General features: G+C 45.8%; 1 protein-coding gene and 1 non-coding gene across 3 annotated transcripts in view; both read right to left on the bottom strand.

Annotated features, from left to right (window-relative positions):
- Positions 1-663: 663 nt before the first annotated feature.
- LOC138980075 (exocyst complex component 3-like) overlaps positions 664-27,919 on the bottom strand; it is a 39,587-nt gene continuing 12,331 nt past the window's right edge. For both annotated transcript variants that reach the window (XM_070352876.1, XM_070352877.1), the window contains exons 11-24: positions 26,421-26,504; positions 25,963-26,036; positions 24,184-24,279; positions 22,476-22,542; positions 13,629-13,721; positions 12,959-13,052; positions 12,435-12,505; positions 11,367-11,539; positions 9,804-9,881; positions 9,100-9,252; positions 8,334-8,439; positions 5,884-5,967; positions 4,160-4,252; positions 664-3,589 (exon numbers count right to left, since the gene is read on the bottom strand). In XM_070352876.1, coding sequence (XP_070208977.1) covers positions 3,515-3,589; positions 4,160-4,252; positions 5,884-5,967; positions 8,334-8,439; positions 9,100-9,252; positions 9,804-9,881; positions 11,367-11,539; positions 12,435-12,505; positions 12,959-13,052; positions 13,629-13,721; positions 22,476-22,542; positions 24,184-24,279; positions 25,963-26,036; positions 26,421-26,504 — 1,341 coding nt within the window. In that variant the 3' untranslated portion in view covers positions 664-3,514. The remainder of the gene's footprint in view (positions 3,590-4,159; positions 4,253-5,883; positions 5,968-8,333; positions 8,440-9,099; positions 9,253-9,803; positions 9,882-11,366; positions 11,540-12,434; positions 12,506-12,958; positions 13,053-13,628; positions 13,722-22,475; positions 22,543-24,183; positions 24,280-25,962; positions 26,037-26,420; positions 26,505-27,919) is intronic.
- LOC138980961 (5S ribosomal RNA) lies at positions 20,957-21,075 on the bottom strand. Its single transcript, XR_011460527.1, has one exon. It is a non-coding gene; the product is annotated as a 5S ribosomal RNA (ribosomal RNA).

Below are 27,919 nucleotides of genomic sequence, written 5' to 3'. Positions count from 1 at the left end.
GTGTGTGTGTGCGCGTGTTTATGTTTATTATTCAATAAGGTAATGTTGAAATGTCCTCCCGAAATATTCCGATAAATACACTTAGCACACTTTAAATCAAACTACACGTGATCACGTGTTTTGAGTATAATGCGGCTTTGGTACTCACCAATACTTTTGGGGCCTTCTTAAACTCCACTGAGGGGGTCCATGGACCCCAGAACGTTAAAAGAGGGGGTCCCGGGACCCTCTTAGCTCTAGGTGAAACGAACGGGGGGCCAGTGTGGAGGCCAATGTTTACGGCGCCACAAAAAAAGAATAAGCTGCGATGAAGAAGTTATGCAGTGTACTCTCGACATGTCATTACGTTTTTGTTTTTTTAAACGTTCATTGAAGGTCACTATTCACTGAAGCCATGATCAGTGCCATTCACTGATCAGTGGCTAAGTGTGTTTGCCTCGCTGTTTTGAAGAGGCATAACTCTTCCACCGCCAATAAAGAACACTACAGAGTTATTTCTGGAATCCATCGATTTAAAATCGGTCAACGACGTAAAGTAACTCAAAGGAACTCTTACTGCCATAAAGCTTCAAGATGCATTTGATATTCTGAATAAACAGTTATGGTGCTAAAACTGTTTGCATCAGACAGCATTCTTTCAAAGAAACACTTTCAAATCAAAGGTAACAGTTTTCCATTTATTGCACTTTTTCATTTTGTTTGCTTGTTCGTCTCGTGTGTGTGTGTGTGTGTGTGTGTGTGTGTGTGTGTGTGTGTGTGTGTGTGTGTGTGTGTGTGTGTGTGTGTGTGTGTGTGCATTTGTGTGTGTGTGTGTGTGTGTGCATTTGTGTGTGTGTGTGTGTGTGTGTGTGTGTGTGTGTGTGTGTGTGTGTGTGAGTGTTTAACACGAAAAAAGAACATGTACATCATGCCCCTAAATAATCCATTTTAAGTACAAAACAACAAAGAGAAACAAAAGATTGTTACAAATTCTTCAGCTTGACATAGATACCCAGGACACAACAGAATCCCCTGTAACTATAATTATTAGCTGATGTGTGTGTTTTGTTGTTTGTTTCTATCATGAATGGCTAGAGAACAAAAAAATTTGCTCAGCGTATTTTAACATTGAAAATGTGTAAAAAGTGTAACATTGAACAAAAAATGACTCAATGGTATTTTCAGAAACCTATACAGGCATCTCTACATGGAAATCTGCCCTGAACTATAAACACAAAATTACTAAGCATCTTCGTAAAACACTGCATATACCTCTTTCACACAGACTAGAAAGATATTCAGGCAGTGTTGTAGCAACGTACATTAATAGTGCAGCTCTTCCCTTGTTTAAACAATTAAACCAGCATACAGGGATTTCTTTGAATATATCAACAATATCCTGTTATGCACTTCTCTAAATCCAAGCAACTCAAAACAGCAAATTCATGAATTTAATTAGCTAAATGTAATGATGTCAAACTGCAGTGTGAAAATTACAACAGATCAACGTCTGCAACTGCGGCATCATTTTCCCAAATTGTTCATGGCCATCAGGGGCGGGGATATAGCTCAGTTGGTAGCGCGCTGGATTTGTATTCAGTTGGCCGCTGTCAGCGCGAGTTCGATCCCAGGTTCGGCGGAAATTTATTTCACAGAGTCAACTTTGTGTGCAGACTCTCTTCGGTGTCCGAACCACCCCCCGTGTATACTACATTGGGTGTGCACGTTAAAGATCCCACGATTGACAAAAGGGTCTTTCCTGGCAAAATTGCCTAGGCACAGTTTATAATTGTCTACCATACCCGTGTGACTTGGAATAAGGCCGTGAAAGGTAAATATGCGCCGACATGGCTGCAATCTACTGGCCGTATAAAATTTCATCTCACACGGCATCACTGCAGAGCGCCTAGAACTGTACCCACGGAATATGCGCGATATAAGCCTCATTGATTGATTGATTGATCTGCCACATGCGTAATTCACTTCTCTTGCTCACAATTGTGAAGTTAATTAATTGGAAGTAAATAGTTCATCTCCTTCCATAGGATGTGAAATCCGTACTTCCCTTGCGTACAATTGTGAAGTTAATCAATTTGAAGTAAATAGTTCATCTCCTTCCATAGGATGTGAAATCCGTACTTCCCTTGCGTACAATTGTGAAGTTAATCAATTTGAAGAAAATAGTTCATCTTCTTCCATAGGATGTGAAATCTACTTCCCTTGCTTACAACTGTGAAGTTAATTAATTTCAAGTAAATAGTTCATTTCCTTCCATCGGATGTGAAATCTACTTCCCTTGCTTACAATTGTGAAGTTAATTAATTTCAAGTAAATAGTTCATCTCCTTCCATAGGATGTGAAATCCGTACTTCCCTTGCGTACAATTGTGAAGTTAATTAATTTCAAGTAAATAGTTCATCTCCTTCCATAGGATGTGAAATCCGTACTTCCCTTGCGTACAATTGTGAAGTTAATTAATTTCAAGTAAATAGTTCATCTCCTTCCATAGGATGTGAAATCCGTACTTCCCTTGCGTACAATTGTGAAGTTAATTAATTTCAAGTAAATAGTTCATCTCCTTCCATAGGATGTGAAATCTACTTCCCTTGCTTACAATTGTGAAGTTAATTAATTTCAAGTAAATAGTTCATCTCATTCCATAGGATGTGAAATCCGTACTTCCCTTGCGTACAATTGTAAAGTTAATTAATTTCAAGTAAATAGTTCATCTCCTTCCATAGGATGTGAAATCTACTTCCCTTGCTTACAATTGTGAAGTTAATTAATTTCAAGTAAATAGTTCATCTCCTTCCACAGGATGTGAAATCTACTTCCCTTGCTTACAATTGTGAAGTTAATTAATTTCAAGTAAATAGTTCATCTCCTTCCATAGGATGTGAAATCCGTACTTCCCTTGCGTACAATTGTGAAGTTAATAAATTTCAAGTAAATAGTTCATCTCCTTCCATAGGATGTGAAATCTACTTCCCTTGCTTACAATTGTGAAGTTAATTAATTTCAAGTAAATAGTTCATCTCCTTCCATAGGATGTGAAATCCGTACTTCCCTTGCGTACAATTGTGAAGTTAATTGATTTCAAGTAAATAGTTAATCTCCTTCCATAGGATGGGAAATCTACTTCCCTTGCTTACAATTGTGAAGTTAATTAATTTCAAGTAAATAGTTCATCTCCTTCCATAGGATGGGAAATCCGTACTTCCCTTGCGTACAATTGTGAAGTTAATTAATTTCAAGTAAATAGTTCATCTCCTTCCATAGGATGGGAAATCTACTTCCCTTGCTTACAATTGTGAAGTTAATTAATTTCAAGTAAATAGTTCATCTCCTTCCATAGGATGTGAAATCCGTACTTCCCTTGTGTACAATTGTGAAGTTAATTAATTTCAAGTAAATAGTTCATCTCCTTCCATAGGATGTGAAATCTACTTCCCTTGCTTACAATTGTGAAGTTAATTAACTTCAAGTAAAGTGTTCATCTCCTCCTGAAGGATGTGAAATCCACTTGCTTGAACGCTCATGTGAGAAGTTCTGTAAAGATGCCTTTTGGCTTTGACACCAGATTGTCCTCACCAAGCGTGTCCAGGGCCAACTGCGAAAAAAAGAAAAGAAAATCCTGTTGGTAAATAGCGAAAAATGCAAGAAACATAATTGGTACAGTGGAACCCCCCTTTTAAGACCTCCACAAATCTGAGAAAATCGGGTCTTAAAAAGGAGGGAGTCTTTAAATGGGGGTAATTTTACAGAGCTTACGAACAGAAAGTCTGAGAAAACAAGGTCTTAAAAAGGAGGGAGTCTTTAAATGGGGGTAATTTTACAGAGCTTACGAACAGAAAGTCTGAGAAAACAAGGTCTTAAAAAGGAGGGAGTCTCAAATTTGGGGGGTCTTAAAAGGGGGGTTCCACTGTATATGTATTTGGCTCAACATTAGTACAGTTGAACCCTCTTCTTTAGACCCTAGCGTTTAACACTAATTCCACTTCTTTTGACCTTACATGCAATTCAGATTTTCTGTTCACAAAATCATTCAATTTACCTCCATTCCCTCTCGTTTAACCAGTAATTTTGAAAGATTTGTAAAGAGTCACCAGGACTTAATCTTTAAAAGGATTGCCAGAAAAAAAGAAGAAAAAAAGAAAGAAAAATAAAACAGTCAACATACCTGTCTGGCATCAGATCGACTGGTATCACCACGGCACAGAATCAAGTTGACCAGCTGTTCCATGCGGATGTCAGGGTACTTCTGAGCAAAGCCCTACAAGACACAGAAAAATAAATAAAATCAAAACCTAAACAAAGTCAAAGAAAATACCTGGAACTAAACAAAGAACTAATTAAATCAAATGTTAATTCTAACAGAGGAATAACGGACACCAGAACCAGCTATAATTGTAGTACTTAGTCTTTCCTGAAAGGAAACAACTAAACACAGTTTGAAAGGTGACGCAGGCACGTTTGCATGCATGCACGCACGCACGCACGTACGCACGCATACACACACACACACACACGCACATGCACACACACACACACACACACACATGCACGCACATACACACACACTAACACACACACATGAACACACATGCACACACACACATGCACAAACACACACACATGCACAAACACACACACACACGCACACACACACACATACACACACACACACACACATGCACACACACACACACATGCACACACACACACACACATGCACACACACACACACGTGCACACACAGATACATGCACATACACACACACACACACTGGAACTGAATTTGTTTTTTAACTGGAAAGTCTGCATCAGGAGTTGGTAATAATATCTAATTGTTCAGCAAACAACCGTGCAAACAAGAATAATAAAAGTAACTAGAAAAACGCTACTTTTCTGCAATTAATCTTGATAAACTTTCAGGCGCCGTTGTACGTAAGATACCTCAGTGCACACCTTCAAACCTTGGCAATGGCAACGGTTGATTCCACCCTTTCTCAAATATCTTAAAATAAAAAGCCAAGATGCATGTTATGGTTCTCCACAATAGCACACACACAGTGAATTATCCTTTAGCATCTGAGTAAAGAACTATCATCCCCTACAGTTTTCAATCGGGTGAAGTCCTCACTGCCCTAGTGTCGTGACGGCTAATCATCAATTTCTGTGCATGTGGTTTTCTTCTTCTTCTTCGTTCATGGGCTGAAACTTCCATGTTCATGCACTCATGTTTTTGCACTAGTGGATTTTTACCATGCCATTCAGGCAGCCATGCATACGCCGCTTTTGGGAGAAGCATGCTGGGTATTTTTGTGTTTCTATAACCCACCGAAATCTGACATGGATTACAGGATCTTTTCCGTGCGCACTTGGTCTTGTGCTTGTGTGTACACACGAAGGGAGATAAGGTGCTGGCAGGTCTGCACATAAGTTGACCTGGGAGATCGGAAAAATCTCCACCATTAACACACCAGGCGGCCGCAGCTAGGATTTTAACTCACGACCTTCCTATTAGGAGGCTGATGTCATATCAACGGGGCCACAGCGCCTATCCGGTTAATCATCAATTTCTGTGGTTTTAAATAATACACCCCTTCGGAGTTTCGAGTGCGCATGCGCGGCTAGTCACATTTTTGGCGGCAGGTGGCGCTCCGTTGTACCAAACACTCGGCAGTGTACCGTACACAAAGAGCAGTGACTATCGTGGGACAAAAACCACAGAAATATCAAAGAGATAAGAGCTTACGAGGAAAAACTTGAACGCAATCGGCAATGTACCTCTTCTGAAGACCTCGTGTTTGGTACAATTTGCAATCCCAGCATGCAATGGGATTTGCTCTCGCCTGAGACTCCGAAAGGGTGTATTGTACACTGTTAGCAAGTTTAACTCACAGTAATTTCGAGTGCCAGCATAGACGTGTCACGCAGTCTGAGGACCTCTGCCAATGCCGGCAGCACATCAAAGTGACTTCCATCCTGAAACATTGAAACATGCCGATGGTTTCGATCAACAGATTACCTCTTGTCGTTTGTATCAGTGATGGCGCTAGCATTTTTTCAAACCGGTACGCAAACTTTAATGATGCAAACAGTCCTGAAAAAAACGGTAGGCTGGTCATTGGAACCAGTAAGAGTCCAACTCAGACAACTGGTTTTGTTGTTTTACCATAAAAAAAAACCCGGTAGTTGAAAAATCAACCGGTAGGTCATACCGGCAGCCATTTTTGTTCCGGTATTTTCTCATTTCAACCGGTAAAATACTGATAATTACCGGTTAACGCCAATACTGTTGTAATGGGTTGTGAAAGAGTCAGTACTCTTGCTTTTATTGAGTTAAACTTTTTCACGTTACATTTACAGGCCTGGAGCATCGAGGGGTACTATGTCAGAAACATGTGGACAAGAAGCAATGTTTGGAATTTAGCTTGCCTCAGTTATAGAAAACAGTATTCACTATATTTCACAACCCTTACAAACCCAACAGAATGTTTCCAGAGTTTGTCTTTTGCCAGGTAACAGTGGAACCAGGCCCCTTTTAAATCTGAGAAAATGGGTCTTAAATTTGAGAGAGTCTTAAAATGCAGGTGGGGCGGGGATGTAGCTCAGTCGGTAGCGCGATGGATTTGTATCCAGTTGGCCGCTGTCAGCGTGAGTTCGTCCCCACGTTCGGCGAGAGATTTATTTCTCAGAGTCAACTTTGTGTGCAGACTCTCCTCGGTGTCCGAACACCTCCGTGTGTTCACGCAAGCACAAGACCAAGTGCGCACGAAAAAGATCCTGTAATCCATGTCAGAGTTCGGTGGGTTATAGAAACACGAAAATACCCAGCATGCTTCCCCCAAAAGCGCCGTATGGCTGCCTAAATGGCGGGGTAAAAACGGTCATACACGTAAAAATTCCACTCGTGCAAAAAACACGTAGTGTACGTGGGAGTTTCAGCCCACGAACGCAGAAGAAGAAGAAGAAAATGGAGGTACATTTACTGAGGTTATATGATGGACAAATCTGAAAAAGCATGAAGGTCTTATAACGGGGATGTCTCAAAGCAGGTGGTCTCAAAAGGGGGATTATCACCATTTCTTCGTCTTCTGCGTTCGTGGGCTGAAACTCCCACGTACACTCGTGTTTTTACACGAGTGGAATTTGTTGGTGTATGACCATTTTTACCCCGCCATTAAGGCAGTCATACGCCGCTTTTGGAGGAAGCATGCTGGGTATTTTCGTGTTTCTGTAACCCATCGAACTCTGATATGGATTACAGGATCTTTTCCGTGCGCGCTTGGTCTTGTGCTTGCGTGTACACACGAAGGGGGATAAGCCACTAGCAGGTCTGCACATAAGTTGACCTGGGAGATCGGAAAAATCTCCACACTTAACCCACCAGGCGGCCGCGGCCGGGACTCGAACCCTTGACCTTCCGATTAAGAGGCTTACAACCCCGCCACAGCACCCGTCATTATCACCACTAGCCCAGGGTAATAGATGAACTCTGGAACTAACGTACGGTTGGGAAAGTGTGAATATATACTCTTGCTTTAAGCAAGTCAAACTTTTCACGTGACGCTATCGACCAGTGGACAAGGAGCACGTGTTGAAAGCTAGCTTGCCTCACTAAAAGCAAGGGTATTAACTCTTTCACAAACCTGACAGAGTTATTTCCAGGGTTTGTCTTTTGCCTCGACATGAGACTTGAAAAACACAAACTCTCATAATAAAACCTTGAAACCAAGGACAGTTGACATGAACATGTTTTCACTACAGGAGAAGCCCGCTTTTAAGTCTTCCTCCTTTTTGGCTCACGTAAGTGTAGCCTATGCGATCGTAACTTTGTCTGTCTGTGCGTTTGTGCGTGTGTGTGTGTGTGTGTTTGTGCGTGCGTGTGTGTGTATGTCTGTGGTAGAAACTCTAACATTTGAAGACGTCACATTACATTGACGTCACATTATGACGTAAGAGGGTTAGACGTCACGCGAAGGAAGTACTGAAAGTCTCGGTCATTATTATTTTGAGCGCGCCGAGACTAGTTGGCAGTCGTGTCCTGTAAGTAGGCTACATGCAGACAGACAGATCTAGATCTAGTGTCTCGCTTTCTTGCACAGTTTCACCTATGCTCTTTCTGTGTGTGTGTGTGTGTGTGTGTGTGTGTGTGTGTGTATGTGTGACGGAGTGATTGAGTTTGTGTTACTGTTTGTCGATTTCTTACGTGAGCCTTGATGGCTTCGCCTCTTGTTAAGACCTGATTTTCTCAGATTTTTGGAGGTCTTAAAAGGGGGGTTCCACTGATTTATAATTAATTCAGAAAATACATTCCAACTCCAAGTAAAAAAAAAGTTCAAGCTGACCTGTCCTGGTGCCATTTCCAGAAACTGTTGTTTCATCATCTTGGCCTCCTTGCAGATTTTCTCTGCTGACACTTTTCTCTCGTCGTAGTTCTTGAACGACAATTTCCTGCAACAGCAGATAAAAGTTATTTATAACCACACGAACAACATGTTGAAGAACACTATATATGTACATGATTTTTTGGCATAATGTGTCACAATAATTATGATGAACAATTCAAAACCATCTACAAACTCTCTACTTCCCCCTGTTAATTAGTACAATGATCCATCCATTCATCCAACCATCCTTCCCCTTCCCCACTCCCACCTATCCCCGGGTCACGCACACAAACACAGATACTGTGACACACAGTCACTCTCTCTCTCAAATTTTTTCCCACTTATTTTTCATGGTTTTTCACATCTTATGTTCCGTGTTGCGTCTGCTTTTTGTTGTCTTTTGTGTTCTTTTCCTGATGAAGCTTCCAGAAGCGAAAATTCGTAATCGTCTTGTGTCGTCTTTGTATTGGTGAGTACAGTAATCCTTTGTTTTATAACTATGTTTTTTCATGTTTTTGTTTGTTTGATTGTTTGTTTTTCCCCGACTTTTTCTATCCCCCGTCCCCCTTGGTTTGTATATGGGTCTGTTGCCTTCGTATAATAAACCATTCTGCGTTGTGCGTTCTCTCGCTCCTCCCCCCCCCTCCTACCCACCCACCCAAACACCAACCCCACACAAACATAAACTGACATATCACACAAAAGATCAGCAGTGCATGCTCACCGAGAGAGCAGAGCCCTCAGATATTCACGCAGGATTCGTTTCTGGCCCTCCTCAATGAGCGAGTTGAACATGGCCGGCTTGATGTGAACGAAGTCCTGACCGTAGTCGGCCCATGTTGCACAGATTGTGTCCACTGCATTGGAGTTGGACATCCTGGGAGAAGATATTCAATCAATTAGTTTAAGTGCGGAATGCTTCACAAAAATGAAAACAAAGCATAGACTTGTCTTCTGAATACTATATCTCTCCCAGATTACTTACATTGTGTGAGTGTGTGTGTGTGTGTGTGAGAGAAAAAGAGAGAGAGAGAGAGAGAGAGAGAGAGAGAGAGAGAGAGAGAGAGAAAGAGAGAGTGCGTGCATGTGTGTGCGCGTGTGTGTGTGTGTGTGTGTGTGTGTGTGTGTTCGTGCATGTGTGTGTGTGTGTGTGTTCGTGCATGTGTGTGTGGGTGCGTTCGTGCATGCGTGCATGTATGTGTGCACAGCCTGGGGGAAGTGTTGATCATTTTGTAAACATTTGTTGTTTGAAAAGAAGAGATAATGAAACAACAGTCAATGGGACACGCACAGATATTTAGTGTCACTTGCAAACTATGCTTGCTACAATGCATATTAGTGTTAAACACACACACACACACACACACACACACACACACACACACACACACACACACTTCTGCACAAAATGATGCAGCAACATCTTACCAGTTCCTAGTCATCAGCTCATTAAGGGCGTTGCTCTCCTTCAAATCCACGAACATCTCATCCAGAAGCAAACCGCAGCTGTTGCAAACAAATAAATCGTAGTCACATAAAAACAACAATTCCCAGTGTTCCACTCCGTCCTTGAGGTATTGTTTTTTTATTGTTTTATTTTTATCACTTTATTGTGCCATTGATAGGAAATTTGGGTTAATTGCTTCCTCTCAGAGGAAAGCTAACAGCAACAGAGTCACCCTACCCAGGTGTGTGCGTGGTTTAGGCGTTATCAAAAGGGGATTTGCACTGTAATCCCTTGTCTTGAATTTTATACTGCTACAGCAAAGCAAACAATGATAATCGATCATATACAGAATAGGACAGACTGCCACTTTTAAGATGTGTTTTATCAGTTATTTTCCACTTCTGAAATGTTAAAGAAAATAGTTATACCTCACTGTGAGTTTGACACTCATAGGTCTGAGTCACAGTTGTATCAAATTAGACAAAAAGCCTTAAAGGCACACTTATTCCTGATTTGATTAAAGGGACTTGTATTAAAATTAAGTCAATAATGGCACTGGATTGTGAGCTATGAATTTACAACGCTAAAGATCACGGGCATTTATACCCATAACCTCTGTAAATTTACAGTGGAACCTCCTTTTTAAGACCCCCTCCCTTTTAAGACCCTGTTTTCTCAGATGTTCTGTTCATAAACCTTGTAAATTTACCCCCATTTTAAGACTCCCTCCTTTTTAAGACCCTGTTTTCTCAGATGTTCTGTTCATAAACTCTGTAAATTTACCCCCATTTTAAGACTCCCTCCTTTTTAAGACCTGATTTTCAGATTACTGAAGGTCTTAAAAGGGGGGTTCCACTGTACCTCATTTGAAATCTCCTTCTTTTTTAAGATCTGATTTTCTCAGAGTTTTTAAAGTTTGTTTGTTTGTTTGTTTGCTTAACGCCCAGCTGCACCACGAAGGGCCATATCAGGGCGGTGCTGCTTTGACATATAACGTGCGCCACACACAAGACAGAAGTCGCAGCACAGGCTTCATGTCTCACCCAGTCGCATTATTCTGACACCGGACCAACCAGGCCTAGCACTAACCCCATAATGCCAGACGCAAGGCGGAGCAGCCACTAGATTGCCAATTTTAAAGTCTTAGGCATGACCCGGCCGGGGTTCGAACCCACGACCTCCCGATCACGGGCGGACGCCTTACCACTAGGCCAACCGTGCCGGTAGTTTTTAAAGTCTTAACCCTTAGGCTGGTTGTCGCGACATATGTCGCGCTACTTTACGTATACTGTCACCTGGTTGTCACGGCATATGTCGCGCTACTGGCTCAGTCTGTTTGGTCCGTTCCGATTACCTCCCATGGATGCGAAAACCTATAAGACCGTTTTTCTTTATTTTTCTCTCTGTTAATTCACCAGTGGCTGTGTAACATGTGTTACAGAATTGCACCAGTGTTAGGGTTGAAAGGGGGTTTCTGCTGTAATGCAGACAGTCATGAGAAGAAATTTAGTGTTAAAAAAACAGTAGATGTACAAAAGACACACCAGCTGTTGGCAATTGTGGTAAAGTGCTCCGTCAGCTGCTGGAAGCGATCTTTGCGGATAGTTTCCGTGTCTTCCTCCGCCCCCTCCTCTTCGTATTCGTCTTTCTTCAGGTAGCGACGACGAAGCATCCTCATGTACTCGCCAAAACTCAGACAGTTGTTGATGTTGGCAATCTAAAAAGCAAAAAAATAAGAAACGAGGTTGTACGTACACTTGTCTTTCTTAAGGGGGTGCAATGGTGTCACAAAACTGAATCTCTGGTGTGGAGGAACCCCCCCTTTTAAGACTTCAAAAATCTGAGAAAATTAGGTCTTAAACACCAGGGAGTCTTAAAATGGGGAAAAACTTATTATATGAAGTCTTATATCGCGCGCGTATCTCCAGACTCGGACTCAAGGCGCAGGGATCTATTTATGCCGTGTGAGATGGAATTTTTTTACACAATACATCATGCATTCACATCGACCAGCAGATCGCAGCCATTTCGGCGCATATCCTACTTTTCACGACCTATTATTCCAAGTCACACGGGTATTTTGGTGGACATTTTTTTATCTATGCCCATACAATTTTGCCAGGAAAGACCCTTTTGTCAATCGTGGGATCTTTAACGTGCACACCCCAATGTAGTGTAAAACTTACAGAGGTTATGAACAGAGAGTCTGAGAAAACGGCTGCGGTCTGAAAAGGGAGGGAGCCTTAAACTGGGGGCTCTTAAAGGGGGGGGAGGTTCTTTCTTTAGGGGGCGCATGGTGTGTAAAAACTGTCGAATGAATATCTGGCATCTTCATAAAATGTTGGACACTAATAATGAGTAATGTAAATACCTGCTAAGATAAGTGTTGTACAGTTTTGGCATAAAATGTGCACAAATTTCAAATAAATGACTGCAAAAAAACACAATTACAACATTGTAATGTATGCATTTTGAGCCCATCGATCTCGATTAAAACACACAATGTTTTGCTTTGTCCTGAATTAAACAGTAACAAACTTTAACCTTGCTTTATTTTTTAAACTTTTTTTTAATTAACAAATATATAGTGTGCATGCACTAACTGCACTCACCATATAATGCACAAAGAACTTGGGCTCTTTTCTGTCTCCCAGATGTTTCTCTCGATAGCTCTTGATCTCATCTGGAAAACATTTCATCAATGCCATAAGTTTGATTCAGACAATTCCACATACAAAAATGCACACAACTAAACACAAACTGTTTGTACTCAATTAAGTGGCAATTATGAAGGTTTCTAATAGGTTTCTTTGTCAATACAGACAGACTGTACATGCACACACAGACACTCACAAACAGACAAACCACACATGCAGACATGCAGACATTCTCACAATCAATTCAAAACAAACTGAACGTTTTCAACTTTGTGCCTCATTAAAAATAAACAAACAAACAAACAAACAACAAACAAACAACAACAACAACAACAAACATTTTCAGCTCCATAGAACATGAGATTTATTTCCAAAAAACAACAAAAACAACAACAACAACAACAACAAGAAAAACATGTCCACAAACTTTACACAGGCAGACACTGAACCAAGTCAAGTCAAAGAAAACAATGGCTCACTGTTGTATTCATGTGCAAAACGGTTGAGCTCATCTGTGAAGAGTTCCAGCACCTTCTTCACCAACTCCTGGCCGATGATCTGTGCCACTTGCATCTGTAAGAGAAACCATGGCAACATCACTCCACAATGGGATGGGCAAAACAATTATAGTTTCATATCTCATGCTTACCTTCTTTGCCCTTTGTAACTCAAGCATGAGAGAAACTGAAAGCTTCTTTAAACAATCAACATAATCTCATGTGGAAGAAAACTCTGTCCCACGACAAAGTCTGAACAGCAGGTACTAGACTACTCTCTTTGGATGTATGGTAGTCTAATCTTCTGGCGCATAATATAAAACGATGTTTTTAGTTTGCTTTTTTTTTAAAACTGTCATTGATGCACAATACGTTTAAAAAAAAGAGTGTGAAATAAGATAAAATTACTTTCTTCATCTTAGCTTTGCAAAGTCACACATACTTATTCACACACATGCACACAAGCATGCATGAATCCCCACACACAAGCATGCACGCACACACACACTCACACACTGACACAGACTATCTATCTCTCTCTCTCTCTCTCTCTCTCTCTCTCTCTCTCTCTCTCTCTTACACACACACACACACACTTACATACACAAACATCATCTCCCATCGTTACCATAACAACCACATCACCACTCACATTTTGCTCCATCATCTGGAAAATGATGACAGGCAGAGGAGTGTTGTAGTATCCATCCCCGTCAGCCTCTGGTGGTCCCTCCTTTTGCCAGTCCTGTCAGAAGTGACAAGCAAGAATAGACGATGTTCAGAAATAACATCATTAATTCAATAGAAATTTAAACAGCACTCAGGCTTCTGCCAAAAGCTCACAGCACACACACACACACATACCCACACAGGCACATACCCATACAGACCCACACACACACAGACCCCCACACACACAGACCCACACACACACAGACCCACACACACAGAGACCCACACACACACAGACCCACACACACAGACCCACACACACAGACCCACACACACACACAGACCCACACACACACAGACCCACACACACAGACACACACACACAGACCCACGCACACACATACACCCACACAGGCACACACACACACACAGACCCACACACACACAGACCCACACACAGAGACCCACACACACAGACCCACACACACACAGACCCACACACACACAGACCCACACACACACAGACCCACACACACACAGACCCACACACACAGACCCACACACACACAGACCCACACACACAGACCCACACACACACACTTTCTTTCTTTCTCACCCTTCCTCTCTCTCTCTCTGATATCCACCATCAACCCCCCCCCCCCTCTAGGTGCATTCACTGTCTAAACTCAGGTTACCTTTCCAGATTATCTCCACTTTGCCAGTGATTGTAACGGAACACAAACTCATACAAATGTGCATAGTAGATCACAGTGCCCTTCTCACTTAAAGGGAAATTAATTGATCTGACCTATTGAGGGGAGGTGGCGAATTTGACAAATCTGAAGAATCTGGGTAATCCACTGTACCCTAAGCTAGATGCACACTGGCAAAATTTCTCGATAACGCACCATAGGCATGGTAATTGAATAATTAAATGGAAATGAGTGAAAAGTTCTTCGTTTGTCTAAATGGCGGGGTAAAAAATGGTCATACACGTAAAAATCCTGGTGACTCGTGCAAAAACACGAGTGTACGTGGGAGTTTCAGCCAACGAACGCAGAAGAAGAAGAAAACAATCAAAACTTGAATACAGTGGAACCTCCCTTTTAAGACTCCCTCCTTTTAAAGACCCTGTTTTCTCATATTTTCTGTTCATAACCTCTGTAAATTGACTCCCACCGGCACGGTTGGCCTAGTGGTAAGGCGTCAGCCCCGTGATCGGGAGGTCATGGGTTCAAACCTCGGCCGGGTCATACCTAAGACTTTAAAATTGGCAATCTAGTGGCTGCTCCGCCTGGCGTCTGGCATTATGGGGTTAGTGCTAGGACTGGTTGGTCCGGTGTCAGAATGTAAGGCTTCTTTTTAAGCCTACTGTCTATATGATACTTACCGAGACAGTACTATTCTTGCACATTATCTATTATAGGCCGAAAAAATTGGACAAAACGCTGAGTGGGTACAATTATCTCCCATAACCATGCGCCACCGTGGATCCCAAGCACTGTCCGAGTGCTTCCCCCTTACAGGATGTAGGTGGCGCGTCCTCTTTCTTTATGAGCTGCAGACCCTCAAAAAGCCCATAACATATCAAGAGGGGAGGCGGGAGGGAAACTCTAATAGTACTGTCTCGGTAAGTATCATATAGACAGTAGGCTTAAAAAGAAGCCTTACAGTCAATATAACACTTACCTCGACAGTACTATTCTTGCACAGAATACCAGAGTGGTGTGAGGGTGATATGTCAGTATTAAACTCCTTAATCAAAATCACTTAAATCCAAGGATTAAGATACCCAGGCAATTTTCGAACAGTACTACCGTAAAAGAAAATATACCCAAGAAACATACCTTAGACTGACGTGACCATGCTGGCAACCACTGCTGTGTGGTGAACTCAATGTCAAAGTCCAGGCCACTCAAAGCTTGAATACCACTGAGTCTACGGCAAGTGGCTAAAGCGATGAGGAACAATTAGTCTTAAAAATCAGCAACTTGATACTGATGCCTGCCAGGGGTTCAAACTCATTGCTACGCAGGAGTTTGAGGACCAGAAAGACATCCCCCTTGGGAAATGAAACCCGAGGTTTAGACACCGCTGCATTGCTAATACCCGAAAGGACATTAGCGATGAGGGAGGACCTGATCAAGTGTTCAGGTCTGCGACCAGTAGCGGCCGCAATCGTGGAAGCGATGGCAGATCTGTATCCAAGAAGAGTCTTAGAAGAAAGACTCTTCTTTTGATACACTTCCACCAGGAAGTTGGCCAAGTCCTGTGTTGAGGGATAAAGCGGCTTTATCCCCTTGGACAAGGCGAAGGTGGCCCAAGCTCTCCAGCGTAAGTCGTAGAGCTGATTAGTTGATCGCCTCTTAGCGTTCAAGGAAAACTCTACTGAACTCTTGTGCAATCCTAGTGCAAGCAGTTTGGAGCGCACAAGAGCCATGCGGTCAAGCACAGACTCTCTGGACGTGGATGAGGGAGGCATGATCGAGGCTGGAGCAGACCTCCCCCGTCCAGATCCAGAGGTAGAGGGTCTACGTGGGTGAGACCGCGAAGATCTGGAAACCACAGAGCTGTTGGCCAGTAAGGCGCGACCAAAATCAGTCTTGGTCGTTCCTGCAGATATTTTGCCAGCACCCTCGGAATCAGAGATGTCGGGGGATAGGCGTAAGCATCGAGGAGCCTCCACAAGAGAGTGAATGCGTCCAAGTGGAACGCATTCATGTCTCGAAAGGGGCTGACGTACCTGGGAAGCCGAGCGCTGAATCGAGTTGCGAACCGATCGATCAGAGGACGGTCCCACCTTGCCCACAGACGCTGTAGAACGTTGTGAGCGATGGTCCATTCTGTGGAGAGAACCTGATCGCCCCGACTGAGAATGTCGACCAGGGCGTTCAGTTTCCCCGGAACGAACTGGACTGACATCCGGACCTGATTGGTCTGGCACCAGAGCAGAATCTCCTCCGCCAACAGGTAGAGGGACCGAGAATTGGTGCCCCCCTGGTGGCGAAGGTAAGTTAAGCATGTGGTGTTGTTGTCCCCGTTGAAAATCAGAGGGGCCAAGGACAGGCCGAATGGGAGGGCCCGAAACTCGAACACTGTGCCCTCCCAAACGAACCGGAGCAGATGTCGGTACCCCGGGGCCACCAGGATGTGGAAGTAAGCATCCTGGAGGTCCCAGACATGGCCCAATCGTTTGGCCGGATGGCCAACCGGACCGACGAAGGGGTTTCCATCTTGAACTTGCACCTGTGAAGGTACAAGTTCAAGGTGGAGAGGTCCAACACCGGCCTGAACCGGCCGTCCTTTTTGGGGACGGTGAACAGGCGGGAGCAGAACCCCGGAGAAGGCTGAGAAAGGGGGTAGACCGCCTTCTTCTCGACCAACGAGTTCACCTCGTCCTGAAGAGCCTGCCATCTGGCAGGGTCTCGAGGAGGGGGGAACGTCCAGGGTAGAGCGGACAATGGAGGTTGTGACGACAGCGGTAGAGAAAACCCCGACCACACCACCCTCAAGAAAAACTGGTTGGAGACCAGTCTGCCCCACATGCCGCGGGCCCGAAAAAGGGAACCGACGGACGAAAGAGGGGCAACTTGAGGGGGCGTCAACGTAGGGCCGGGACTCACTGAAAATTCTGCTGGCGGGCAGGCGCAGGCTTGCGACCACCCCCCCTGGTGGTGCTGCTTCCCCTTACCTGTCTGAGCACCCTTCGTCTTGCTTGGGAACGCAACAGGCGCCTAAGAGGAGGAAGAAGGAGGCAGTGAAACTGGCTTCTTCTTCTTCTTCTTCTGAGGCTGGGAGCTGGAGGTGACTGTAGCACTTCTCTTACTCCCCGCCGCCGTCGCCGAAGCAGCGAGGCCAACCATCAGAGAATCAGTGTTCCTCTGGCGTGTGGACTCCACCACAGAACGAACAGTGTCCGGATGAAAGAGGGAAGAAGGCTGAGGAAACGTGTTCCTCAGACTCTTCCTCATATCCGGAGGCACTATAGAAGTAGGCAGAAAATGATCACGGAACAGGGCCAATAAAGTGGACCCGTGTTCCAATGGCCAATTCTGCCGCAGACGTCACGCACGATCGCACGGCATGCAAAGCCCGATCCACTCGAACCGTGTCAAGGACCCGAGTGGAATCGGACTCTGCCCGATCGGGAGGGTCCAACAGTGTGGACAGCGTGCTCATCCATGTCAAGGCCTGTGATTGGGCCTCGACTGTGGAAGAAACGGTGGCCTCAAGATTGTGGAACGAAGCAGAGCTCAGTTCCACCTTCTTGACCGAAGGCACCTCCCCAACGAACACATCACCGTCAGCCCCACCCTAAACACTCGAAGTCTGGAAAGGGAGAGTTCGAGAGTCAAAGGGAAAAGGGAGGGACGAAACAGATTGGACACGAGGAAACAGTGGAGGTGCGCCTCCCGAAGGAAAGCATGGCACTGAACCCGCGTCCTCCCGAGGAACATAGGTCGCGTTTGCACGTGAATCTGTACTCCTCAGGCGATGTGCTGCCGCTTCCACCGTGGCACTAAGACTAGGGTGGAACGCGAATTGCCGGCGGACGGATCGTTCATAAAACGAGCCGCCGGCAGACGCGGCGTGAGCCTCCCGCGCCCGGGCCGAAGCGGACTCAAAGGACGAGAGGGCGTCTCAGGGAAGGACGTCCTGAAACTGTTCAAACGTCCTTCTAGCTGTGCGAGGACGAGCCTCCTGCCTCTCGTCCTCAGACCCCGGGTCCAGGTCCTGTGTGTCAACACTAGACGACAGACGCTTAAGAGAGGCATCCGTGACGTCAAGACGCCGCGTGATGTCTGTCATGTACTGTTGGAAAGTACGAAGCATAGCTTCGGAAGTTCCATCAGAAACCGGCAAGGGTAGAGGATCAGTGTTAACCTCAAGGCGACCCTGATCCTCCTCCCTATCGTCCTCCGACTCACTCTCCTCTTCACTTCCCGACAACTCCTCAAAAGCAGGAGTGTAGGGAGCTTGAGGGGGAAGAGCCGAAAGCGATGAAGCAGGCTGTGAAGAAACGCCCACAGAAGCAAGAGGCCGCGAAGACCCCTGCCCCAAAGACGAAACGTCTCCAGCAGCCGAAGGGGGAGAAAAACAACAACCCTGCGACTGTTGGGTCAGCCCAGCCAACGAACCCCCGCCATTTATAGACTGAACAGGAACCCATCGGGTCTGATCAGAAAAGAAATGGTCCGGTCCGGTCGGGGGTGCCGATCCGGTCCGGTAGGGTGGTCCGGTGTTCCGGTCCGGTGCCGGACCATCCGGAGGTCCCGTTCGGCACCGAACCATCGTACCCACAGAAGTGTTCGGGTGGTTAGGTCCGGACGTGGACATACCGTACCATCCGGACCCGTGGTCCGGTATGGTCCGGTTCGGTGCCAGACCATCTAGACCAACAGAGGTGGTCGGGTGGTCCGGCACCGGGCCATCCGGACCCGTAGGTCCGGACCCGTAGGTCCGGTACCATCCGGAGGTCCTGTTCGGCACCGAACCATCCGTACGCACAGAAGTGTTCGGGTGGCTCGGTCCGGGCGTGGACGTACCGTACCATCCGGACCCGTAGGTCCGGTTCGGTGCCAGACCATCCGGACCAACAGAGGTGGTCGGGTGGTCCGGACCGGTCCGGTAGGGTGGTCCGGTGTTCCGGTCCGGTGTTCCGGTCCGGTCCCGTACCATCCGGAGGTCCCGTTCGGCACCGAACCATCCGTACCCACAGAAGTGTTCGGGTGGTTCGGTCCGGACGTGGACACACCGTACCATCCGGACCCGTAAGTCCGGTGGTCCGGTATGGTCCGGTGCCAGACCATCCGGACCAACAGAGGTGGTCGGGTGGTCCGGTACCGGACCATCCGAACCCGTAGGTTCGGTCCGGTCCCGTACCATCCGGAGGTCCCGTTCGGCACCGAACCACCCGTACCCACAGAAGTGTTCGGGTGGCTCGGTCCGGACGTGGACATACCGTACCATCCGGACCCGTAGGTCCGGTTCGGTGCCAGACCATCCGGACCAACAGAGGTGGTCGGGTGGTCCGGACCGATCCGATAGGGTGGTCCGGTGTTCCGGTCCTGTGGTCCGGTCCCGTACCATCCGGAGGTCCCGTACGGCACCGAACCATCCGTACCCACAGAAGTGTTCGGGTGGTTCGGTCCGGACGTGGACCTACCGTACCATCCGGACCCGTAGGTCCGGTGGTCCGGTATGGTCCGGTTTGGTGACAGACCATCCGGACCAACAGAGGTGGTCGGGTGGTCCGGTTCGGACCGGACCACTGGTCCGGTACCGGACCATCCGAACCCGTAGGTTCGGTCCGGTCCCGTAGCATCCGGAGGTCCCGTTCGGTACCGAACCATCCGTACCCACAAAAGTGTTCGGGTGGCTCGGTCGGACGTGGACATACCGTACCATCCGGACCCGTAGGTCCGGCATGGTCCGGTTCGGTGCCAGACCACCCGGACCAACAGAGGTGGTCGAGTGGTCCGGCCCCGACCGGACCACTGGTCCGGTACCGTACCATCCGGACCCGTAGGTCCGGTGTGTTCCGGTTCGGTGCCAGACCACCCAGACCAACAGAGGTGGTCGGGTGGTCCGGTCCCGACCGAACCACTGGTCCCGTACCGTACCATCCGGACCCGTAGGTCCGGGGGTCCGGCAAGGGCCAGAGGTACTGTCCCGCACCGGACCCTAAGGTCCGGTACGGTCCCGTACCATGGGTCCCGTCCGGACCAAACCCGGAGGTCAAGTCCAGTCGGGACCCGTGGGTCCGGTTCGATCCCGACCCGTAAGCCTGGAACGTTCCGGACCCTTGGTCCGGACCATCCGTCACCCGAACACCAGACGCTAAGGAATGGCGTGGGGTCAAGACGGTCCGGTCGGAGGTGTCGGTCTGAGCAACAGAAACAATGTTCCCGTCGCCCTGACCATTCGACAGAAGTACCACGTTCTGTCGAACACCTCCACGTCCAGTAACTAGTCGGCCGGAGCGTCTTATCAAGAGGGACAGCCACCAGTCACACGGACGTCAGAGGGAACCGTAGTAGCAGTGGTCGTAGGCACGAAGCCTGAAACCCCTGCCCCCACAGGACCGCCCTGAACGGGGTCAATTCGCATCCCAACCCCAGCGGGGAGGGAATTCAGAGACCCCGTCATCTCCTCCGATCTCCCCCCCCAGGAGGCCGAAACTACTGTCGAAACAGCAGCAGACGACCCAGCGAGGGAGTTCAGAGGAGGACCCGTGTCCCTCCTGGCTTCCACAGCGGTGGAAACCGAGGAGGGCACAGGAGAGGCACCGGAAAAGGAAGATTTTAATGCCAACTGCACCCGGTGTTCCCAGGCGGTCACCCATCCAAGTACTAACCGGGCCCGACGTTGCTTAACTTCGGTGGTCGGACGAGAACCGGTGTTTACAACGTGGTATGGCCGTTGGCTGTCAAAACCTGAGTCTCTCCAGTAGCCCCTAGATCGGATTCACCAACCCCCAAAGAGGGTTGGGAATCGACCTGCCCCCGGATTCGAGCCAGGGAGGAGAAGGAAACCTTCCCCCCAGGCTTGAAACCGGGAGGAGCTGAAGTCTGAGACTGAGGGCCGGACAACGGCGTCGAAGGGGGGGAAGCTTGTTCCACTGAAGGAGAAGGAGAAAGAAGCTTTTTCTTTCCCCTCGACCTTCCCCGAACCTTCGACGGCGCAGCCCCGCCCGAAGTCCCAGGCTCAAGCCCAGCCTGTTTGAGCAAGCTCGCATTGAGCTTGCTCAAACAGGCTTTCTCCGCCCTCCCTCGCCGCAAACGCAAAGCGTTTGGGGAGGGAGAGTCGGAGCGCCGAAAGATCCCCTTCTCCGTGCGTAAAACATGACGCTGGGCGCCCGGAGAAGGGTTGCCCCCGGCAGACTCTGGTTCCGTAGAACCAGAGCCCAAAACAGGACGAGACATCCTACCTCGCCCTGTACGTACCCTTAAAGACCGAGAATTAACAAAATTCAAAGAAAATTTAGGTCAATACTCAAGTGAATGCGGCGAAACGAGAAGCAGACGACCGGTCACCACGAAGTAGGACGGGAGGCACGCCGAGTCCGCCACACAAAAACGGAGGCACAAGTTGAAGGAAACACAACGTAGCCTCAAGCCAGAAGTGGAAAAACACACAATAATCCAACAGGTGATAGTCCACACAGAAAAGAAGCCTCTTAGTCCAAAATAATCCGGGAGCGTAGCAGAAACACAGCCGGTCTGACACGCGCGAAAAAAGAAAGAGGACGCGCCACCTACATCCTGTAAGGGGGAAGCACTCGGACAGTGCTTGGGATCCACGGTGGCGCATGGTTATGGGAGATAATTGTACCCACTCAGCGTTTTGTCCAATTTTTTCGGCCTATAATAGATAATGTGCAAGAATAGTACTGTCGAGGTAAGTGTTATATTGACTAATGTGACTGGGTGAGACATTTTGTTTGTTTGTTTGTTTGTTTGCTTAACTGGGTGAGACATGAAGCCTGTGCTGCGACTTCTGTTTTGTGTGTGACGCACGTTATATGTCAAAGCAGCACCGCCCTGATATGGCCCTTCGTGGTCGGCTGGGGGTTAAGCAAACAAACAAACAAACAAACAAACAAATTGACTCCCATTTTAAGACTCCCTAGCTCCTTTTTATAAAACCTGATTTTCTCAAATGTTTGGAAGTCTTAAAAGGGGGGTTCCAATGTAGTTGATTTCTTCATCCTCATGCAACCAATTGGCCAGTACATCTTTGGACAGGTAAAACAACAACAAAATTGAATAAATGCAAAAAAGAAAAGAAAAAAACAAAAGAGGAACAATTTAGCTTATGTTCGTACCTTGACATCTGAGCGCAGTGTGTTTCTGCTCCATTCTGCAATATTCTGTCGCATAGTCTTCATGTACCTACACGCAAATAAATCAAGCATAGAATCTATGATTATACATTCAATAATAACCTGAGGGACAGGCAGGAAGTCGTTTCCATGGAGAACAGTAACTGTACCTGGGGAAAAACCACCCCACATGAATGAAAAATACTGTAATGGAAAATACTGCAAATGAAATCAGCGTACAGTTGTAATTGCCTATGGTTGATATTTTGTATGACAGGCGCTGTGGCGAGGTGGTAAGACGTCGGCCTCTTAATTGGAAGGTCGAGGGTTCAAATCCCGGCCGCGGCCGCCTGGTGGGTTAAGTGTAGAGATTTTTCCGATCTCCCAGATCAACCTGGCTTATTCCCCTTCGTGTGTACATCGCCGGCCTGCACGCAAGCACAAGACCAAGTGCGCACGGAAAAGATCCTGTAATCCATGTCAGAGTTCGGTGGGTTATAGAAACACAAAAATACCCAGCATGCTTCCCCCAAAAGCGGCGTATGGCTGCCTAAATGGCGGGGTAAAAACGGCCATATACACGTACAAATCCACTCGTGCAAAAACACGAGTGTACGTGGGAGTTTCAGCCCACGAACGCAGAAGAAGAAGAAGAAGATATGTTGCATGACAGGTTTTTTTTACTGGGATTTGCGATAAAAATCTGTAAATGTCCCTAGGTTTTACTTACAACTCCCTCCTTTTTACATTTAGTCAAGTTTTGTGGTGACTTGATCTTTTGTCTTCTTCTTCAGCGTTCCAGAAACTCTGGTCACGTGTGAGCTCATTTGGGTTCCCCACACTATACTCTGAGAGCATTATAAGTCAGCTTCACTGCGCTTTCGTTGGGTGTTCAGATCTTTTAGTTTGATACCGACTGACTGCAAATGTTTTTATATCGCTTCACGCGACTTGTTAATACTTGATTTTCTCAGATTTCTGGAGATCAAGATTTCACTGTAACTGCATGTATATCAAAATACTGGAATGGCATCCTAAAAATACTCATGAGAAAAATTAGTCAAGACATTTTTCCCTTAGATCATGTTTTTCCCAATGGCACTGACTGTATTTTAAACAAGAGGCGAAGCCTTCAAGGCTCACGTAAGAAATCGACAAACAGTAGCACAAACTCAATCACTCCGTCACACATACACACACACAGATCTAGATCTGTCTGTCTGCATGTAGCCTACTTACAGGGACACGACTGCCAACTAGTCTCGGCCCGCTCAAAATAACAATGACCGAGACTTTCAGTGATTCCTTCGCGTGACGTCTAACCCTCTTACGTCATAATGTGACGTCTTCAAATGACGAAATGTTAAAGTTTCTACCACAGACATACACACGCACGCACATACGCACGCACAGACAGACAAAGTTACGATCGCATAGGCTACACTTACGTGAGCCAAAAACAATTAGAGTACAAAATATGACAAAATCTTATGGGTTCCCAGATCTGTTACCCCCTTCAGTGTTCTATAACAAACTAGCTGCTTTTTGAAACTCAATTTTCTTGAAAATACAACCAGCATATGTGTAAACTCAGCCAAAATATTGCTCTCTTTCACACCTCGAACTACAGTTAACTTCCACAGGTAAAAAGAATGCTTTTCTGGGGAAACCAGACGTTTACAAAAAGACAAAAAAGCCTGAAGTTGCTTACTCATTCTGTAAGCGAACGATGAAGTTATGTTCCAGCAGGGGACCAAACTCCTTGGCATCCATATTGACCTCCGGGTGTCTCATTAATTCTGGCGAGCTGAAAAGGGTGAAAGTTTATCATGAATACACACACACCCAAGATGATCATTCACAAATGTATTAGGGGCAAATTACACCTGTGCACAGTCAGCGGCACAGATGACACACTGCAGATTATTGAGGTAATTTTTTTTCCCAGCCCGCTACGCGTTGCGTGAAAAGAAAACAGGCCAAGTACTCGTAATAATCCCTATAATTGCAGCATGCAGTGCCGCTGACTCTGCGCAGGTATAATTTGCCCCTTATGATAACAAATTTATTATGTATTTAGGGTGGGGAGATAGCTCAGTCGGTCGCGGCGCTGGCTTCAAAACCAGTTGGCTCTATTGGCATGGGTTCGATCCCCACATTCGGCGAGGGATTTATTTCCTGGAGTCAGCTTTGTTCAGACTCTCCTCGGTGTCCACACAGCCGCGGATGCACTCATGTGCAGGATAAAGAACTCAAGTTCAAAGCAATAATACCAATTTCCATGAGGATAACCTCGCAGGGCTATATACATCTTATCCTCCCTATTTTTCAGGTTTTAAATAGACATATAACATAAAGTGCTTCATAAAAAAGTCAAAAATAGAACCTTTAGGGCACAAACATGCACACTCACACACACACACACACACACATACAGAGTAAGCTGATAACCCTAAATTATTTTTCTCACAGACACAGAAAATTTCTGATTTTCGGAAATAAGTCTGTTTGGTTTATATGGGTTGTGAAAGAGTCTTTCTTTATTTGGTGTTTAACGTCGTTTTCAACCGTTCAAGGTTATCGCGACAAGGAAAGGGGGGAGATGGGATAGAGCCACTTGTCAATTGTTTCTTGTTCACAAAAGCACTAATCAAAAAATTGCTCCAGGGGCTTGCAACGTAGTACAATATATGACCTTACTGGGAGAATGCAAGTTTCCAGTACAAAGGACTTAACATTTCTTACATACTGCGTGACTAAAATCTTTACAAACATTGACTATATTCTATACAAGAGACACTTAACAAGGGTAAAAGGAGAAACAGAATCCGTTAGTCGCCTCTTACGACATGCTGGGGAGCATCGGGTAAATTCTTCCCCCTAACCCGCGGGAGGATGTGAAAGAGTCGAGTACCCTTGTTTTTCCTCTGACAAAGAACTAATCACACATGCTCCTGTCTCCATGTTTCCGATACACCCCTCGATAGTGATAATGGCTTCCTCCAATGTTCGTCTGAGTAAAAACCCATGCAAACCCGAAAAAGTTATTTTTGAAATTTGTCTATTCCCATACCTGACAAAGTAAGGTGCAAAAAAGAGTAACAGACTTAGGAACCCCTGTTTTGCACTTGGAGTAATTCTCAAACAAACTTGCTGTATTTTCAGAAAAATTAGCACACTCCATGCACACAGCATTTGAACATTCATAATTTAAACATGTTTCACACGCGTCCGTCGCACCGCTAATTCAGTTTACCAATACATTTAAAACAAATGCTTCTTTTAGTGTTTACTCACAAAAACTGTAATCATGTGTCAAAATACTGGATCGGCTTCGGGATTCGCGTGTGTAGAAAAGTAATCTAGGAATTGTTCTCGTCGTATTTTTTTCCACTGACCGTACTGATCGTTTTCTAGACAATCAAGCGTACAGAATACGGAGAAGTCGTATGGGTTCCCAGGTCTGGAGTAATATTGAATGCTAACTTACTCATAAGCTCCGACCCATTGCAGGAGAGACACAATCTCGTTGCCCTCAAGTTCCTGAGCGATCAGTTCCTGCAGCTGTTTGGTAATGAGAAAATAGCAGTTTATTAGTAAATTGCTAGCTAGGCTATATATACCAGTTAAATTCAAAAACATTTGCAAAGACATTACACTCAAATGAACACCACAAACGCTTATACAAATGTACAACCACACACACACTTACACACAAATACACACACACACAAACGGACAAAAACACACACTCACACATGCACGCACGCACTTAAATGCATACACACAAACACAAACACACGTACACACACACACACACACACACACACACACACACACATGCACATGCATGCAAACACACACATGCATGCAAGCACACACACACACAAACACACACACACATGCACGCAAGCACACACACACACTTCAACATGAGAATCCACTCACATGCTGTGAAAGAGCCTTGTGGTACATGGAAGTGTATGTTTTCACAATGTTGTATTCTGGCGGACACACTGGTGGAAGTAGAGTCTGAAACACAAAAAAATACAACACTTTTTAGTTTGCACAGACCTGTCAATCAATCAATCAATCAATGAGTCTTATATCGCGCATATTCCGTGGGTACAGTTCTAGGCGCTCTGCAGTGATGCCGTGTGAGATGAAATTTTATACGGCCAGTAGATTGCAGCCATTTCGGCGCATATTTACCTTTCACGGCCTATTATTCCAAGTCACACGGGTATAGGTAGACAATTATTAACTGTGCCTAAGCAATTTTGCCAGGAAAGACCCTTTTGTCAATCGTGGGATCTTTAACGTGCACACCCAATGTAGTGTACACGGGGGGAGGTTCGGACACCTAAGAGAGTCTGCACACAAAGTTGACTCTGTGAAATAAATTTCCGCCGAACCTGGGATCGAACTCACGCTGACAGCGGCCAACTGAATACAAATCCAGCGCGCTACCAACTGAGCTATATCCTGTGTCGGTTTGCATCTTTGTTTGCAGTTCATTGAAGGAAGTTTCCGATAGTATCTCAATCAAATGAGCCAGAGCCCCATTGAGGATGAAATTTGCTTGTTCATTTTAAAGGTCCTTGTCTACATTTTTATACCAAAATCGCCATTTGACCATTACAATGCAGAGTCTATTATCTACAAATATCAACAATACACCCCCTTTCGATCAGGAAAGACGAAGCCTGCAGTGTGGCCGTTTGAAAATTCATTGTAGTATTCCAGCGTAGTACTCATAGTAGGATATCCTTATTTGGAAAATGCCAAGCGCAAAACTCCTCTCAAATCCCATGCATTTTGTGCGTTTCAAAAAAAAGCGTGGACAGCGCTCCAGTGTCAAACTGTTGCTGCACTTGTTTGGGCGTGGCTATAAGCATAGTGACATGAATTTGATTGGTCAGTATTTTTAGGCAAAGCACATGTTCTCAGCAAACAAAATATTGGAAGCGTGAGTCACGCTACCCAAAAATAAAATCTTTTTTTACATATATTTTTTTTTCTATATAACTTTTTTCCCCAGGGTTCATTCATCATTTGACATAATTTTGTATCGAAATCTAACCATAAGATTATTGAAAAAAAAGCAGAAATGTAGACGACCACCTTTAAAGCTTGTTATTCTTTTAGGTGCCAGGAGAGTCGTGCAGAACCAGTCTCCTTGCACCTGTGAGAATAACAAGCATTGAAACTCAATGAAATTGAATTGAACGGCACGGTTGGCCTAGTGGTAAGGCGTCCGCCCCGTGATCGGGAGGTCGTGGGTTCGAACCCCGGCCGGGTCATACCTAAGACTTTAAAATTGGCAATCTAGTGGCTGCTCCGCCTGGCGTCTGGCATTATGGGGTTAGTGCTAGGACTGGTTGGTCCGGTGTCAGAATAATGTGACTGGGTGAGACATGAAGCCTGTGCTGCGACTTCTGTCTTGT

The sequence above is a fragment of the Littorina saxatilis genome, linkage group LG11 (genome assembly GCF_037325665.1).
Source record: "Littorina saxatilis isolate snail1 linkage group LG11, US_GU_Lsax_2.0, whole genome shotgun sequence".
Taxonomy (NCBI): domain Eukaryota; kingdom Metazoa; phylum Mollusca; class Gastropoda; order Littorinimorpha; family Littorinidae; genus Littorina; species Littorina saxatilis.
Note: the sequence above shows the minus strand (reverse complement) of the source record. Positions and strands in the feature narration are given on the sequence as shown.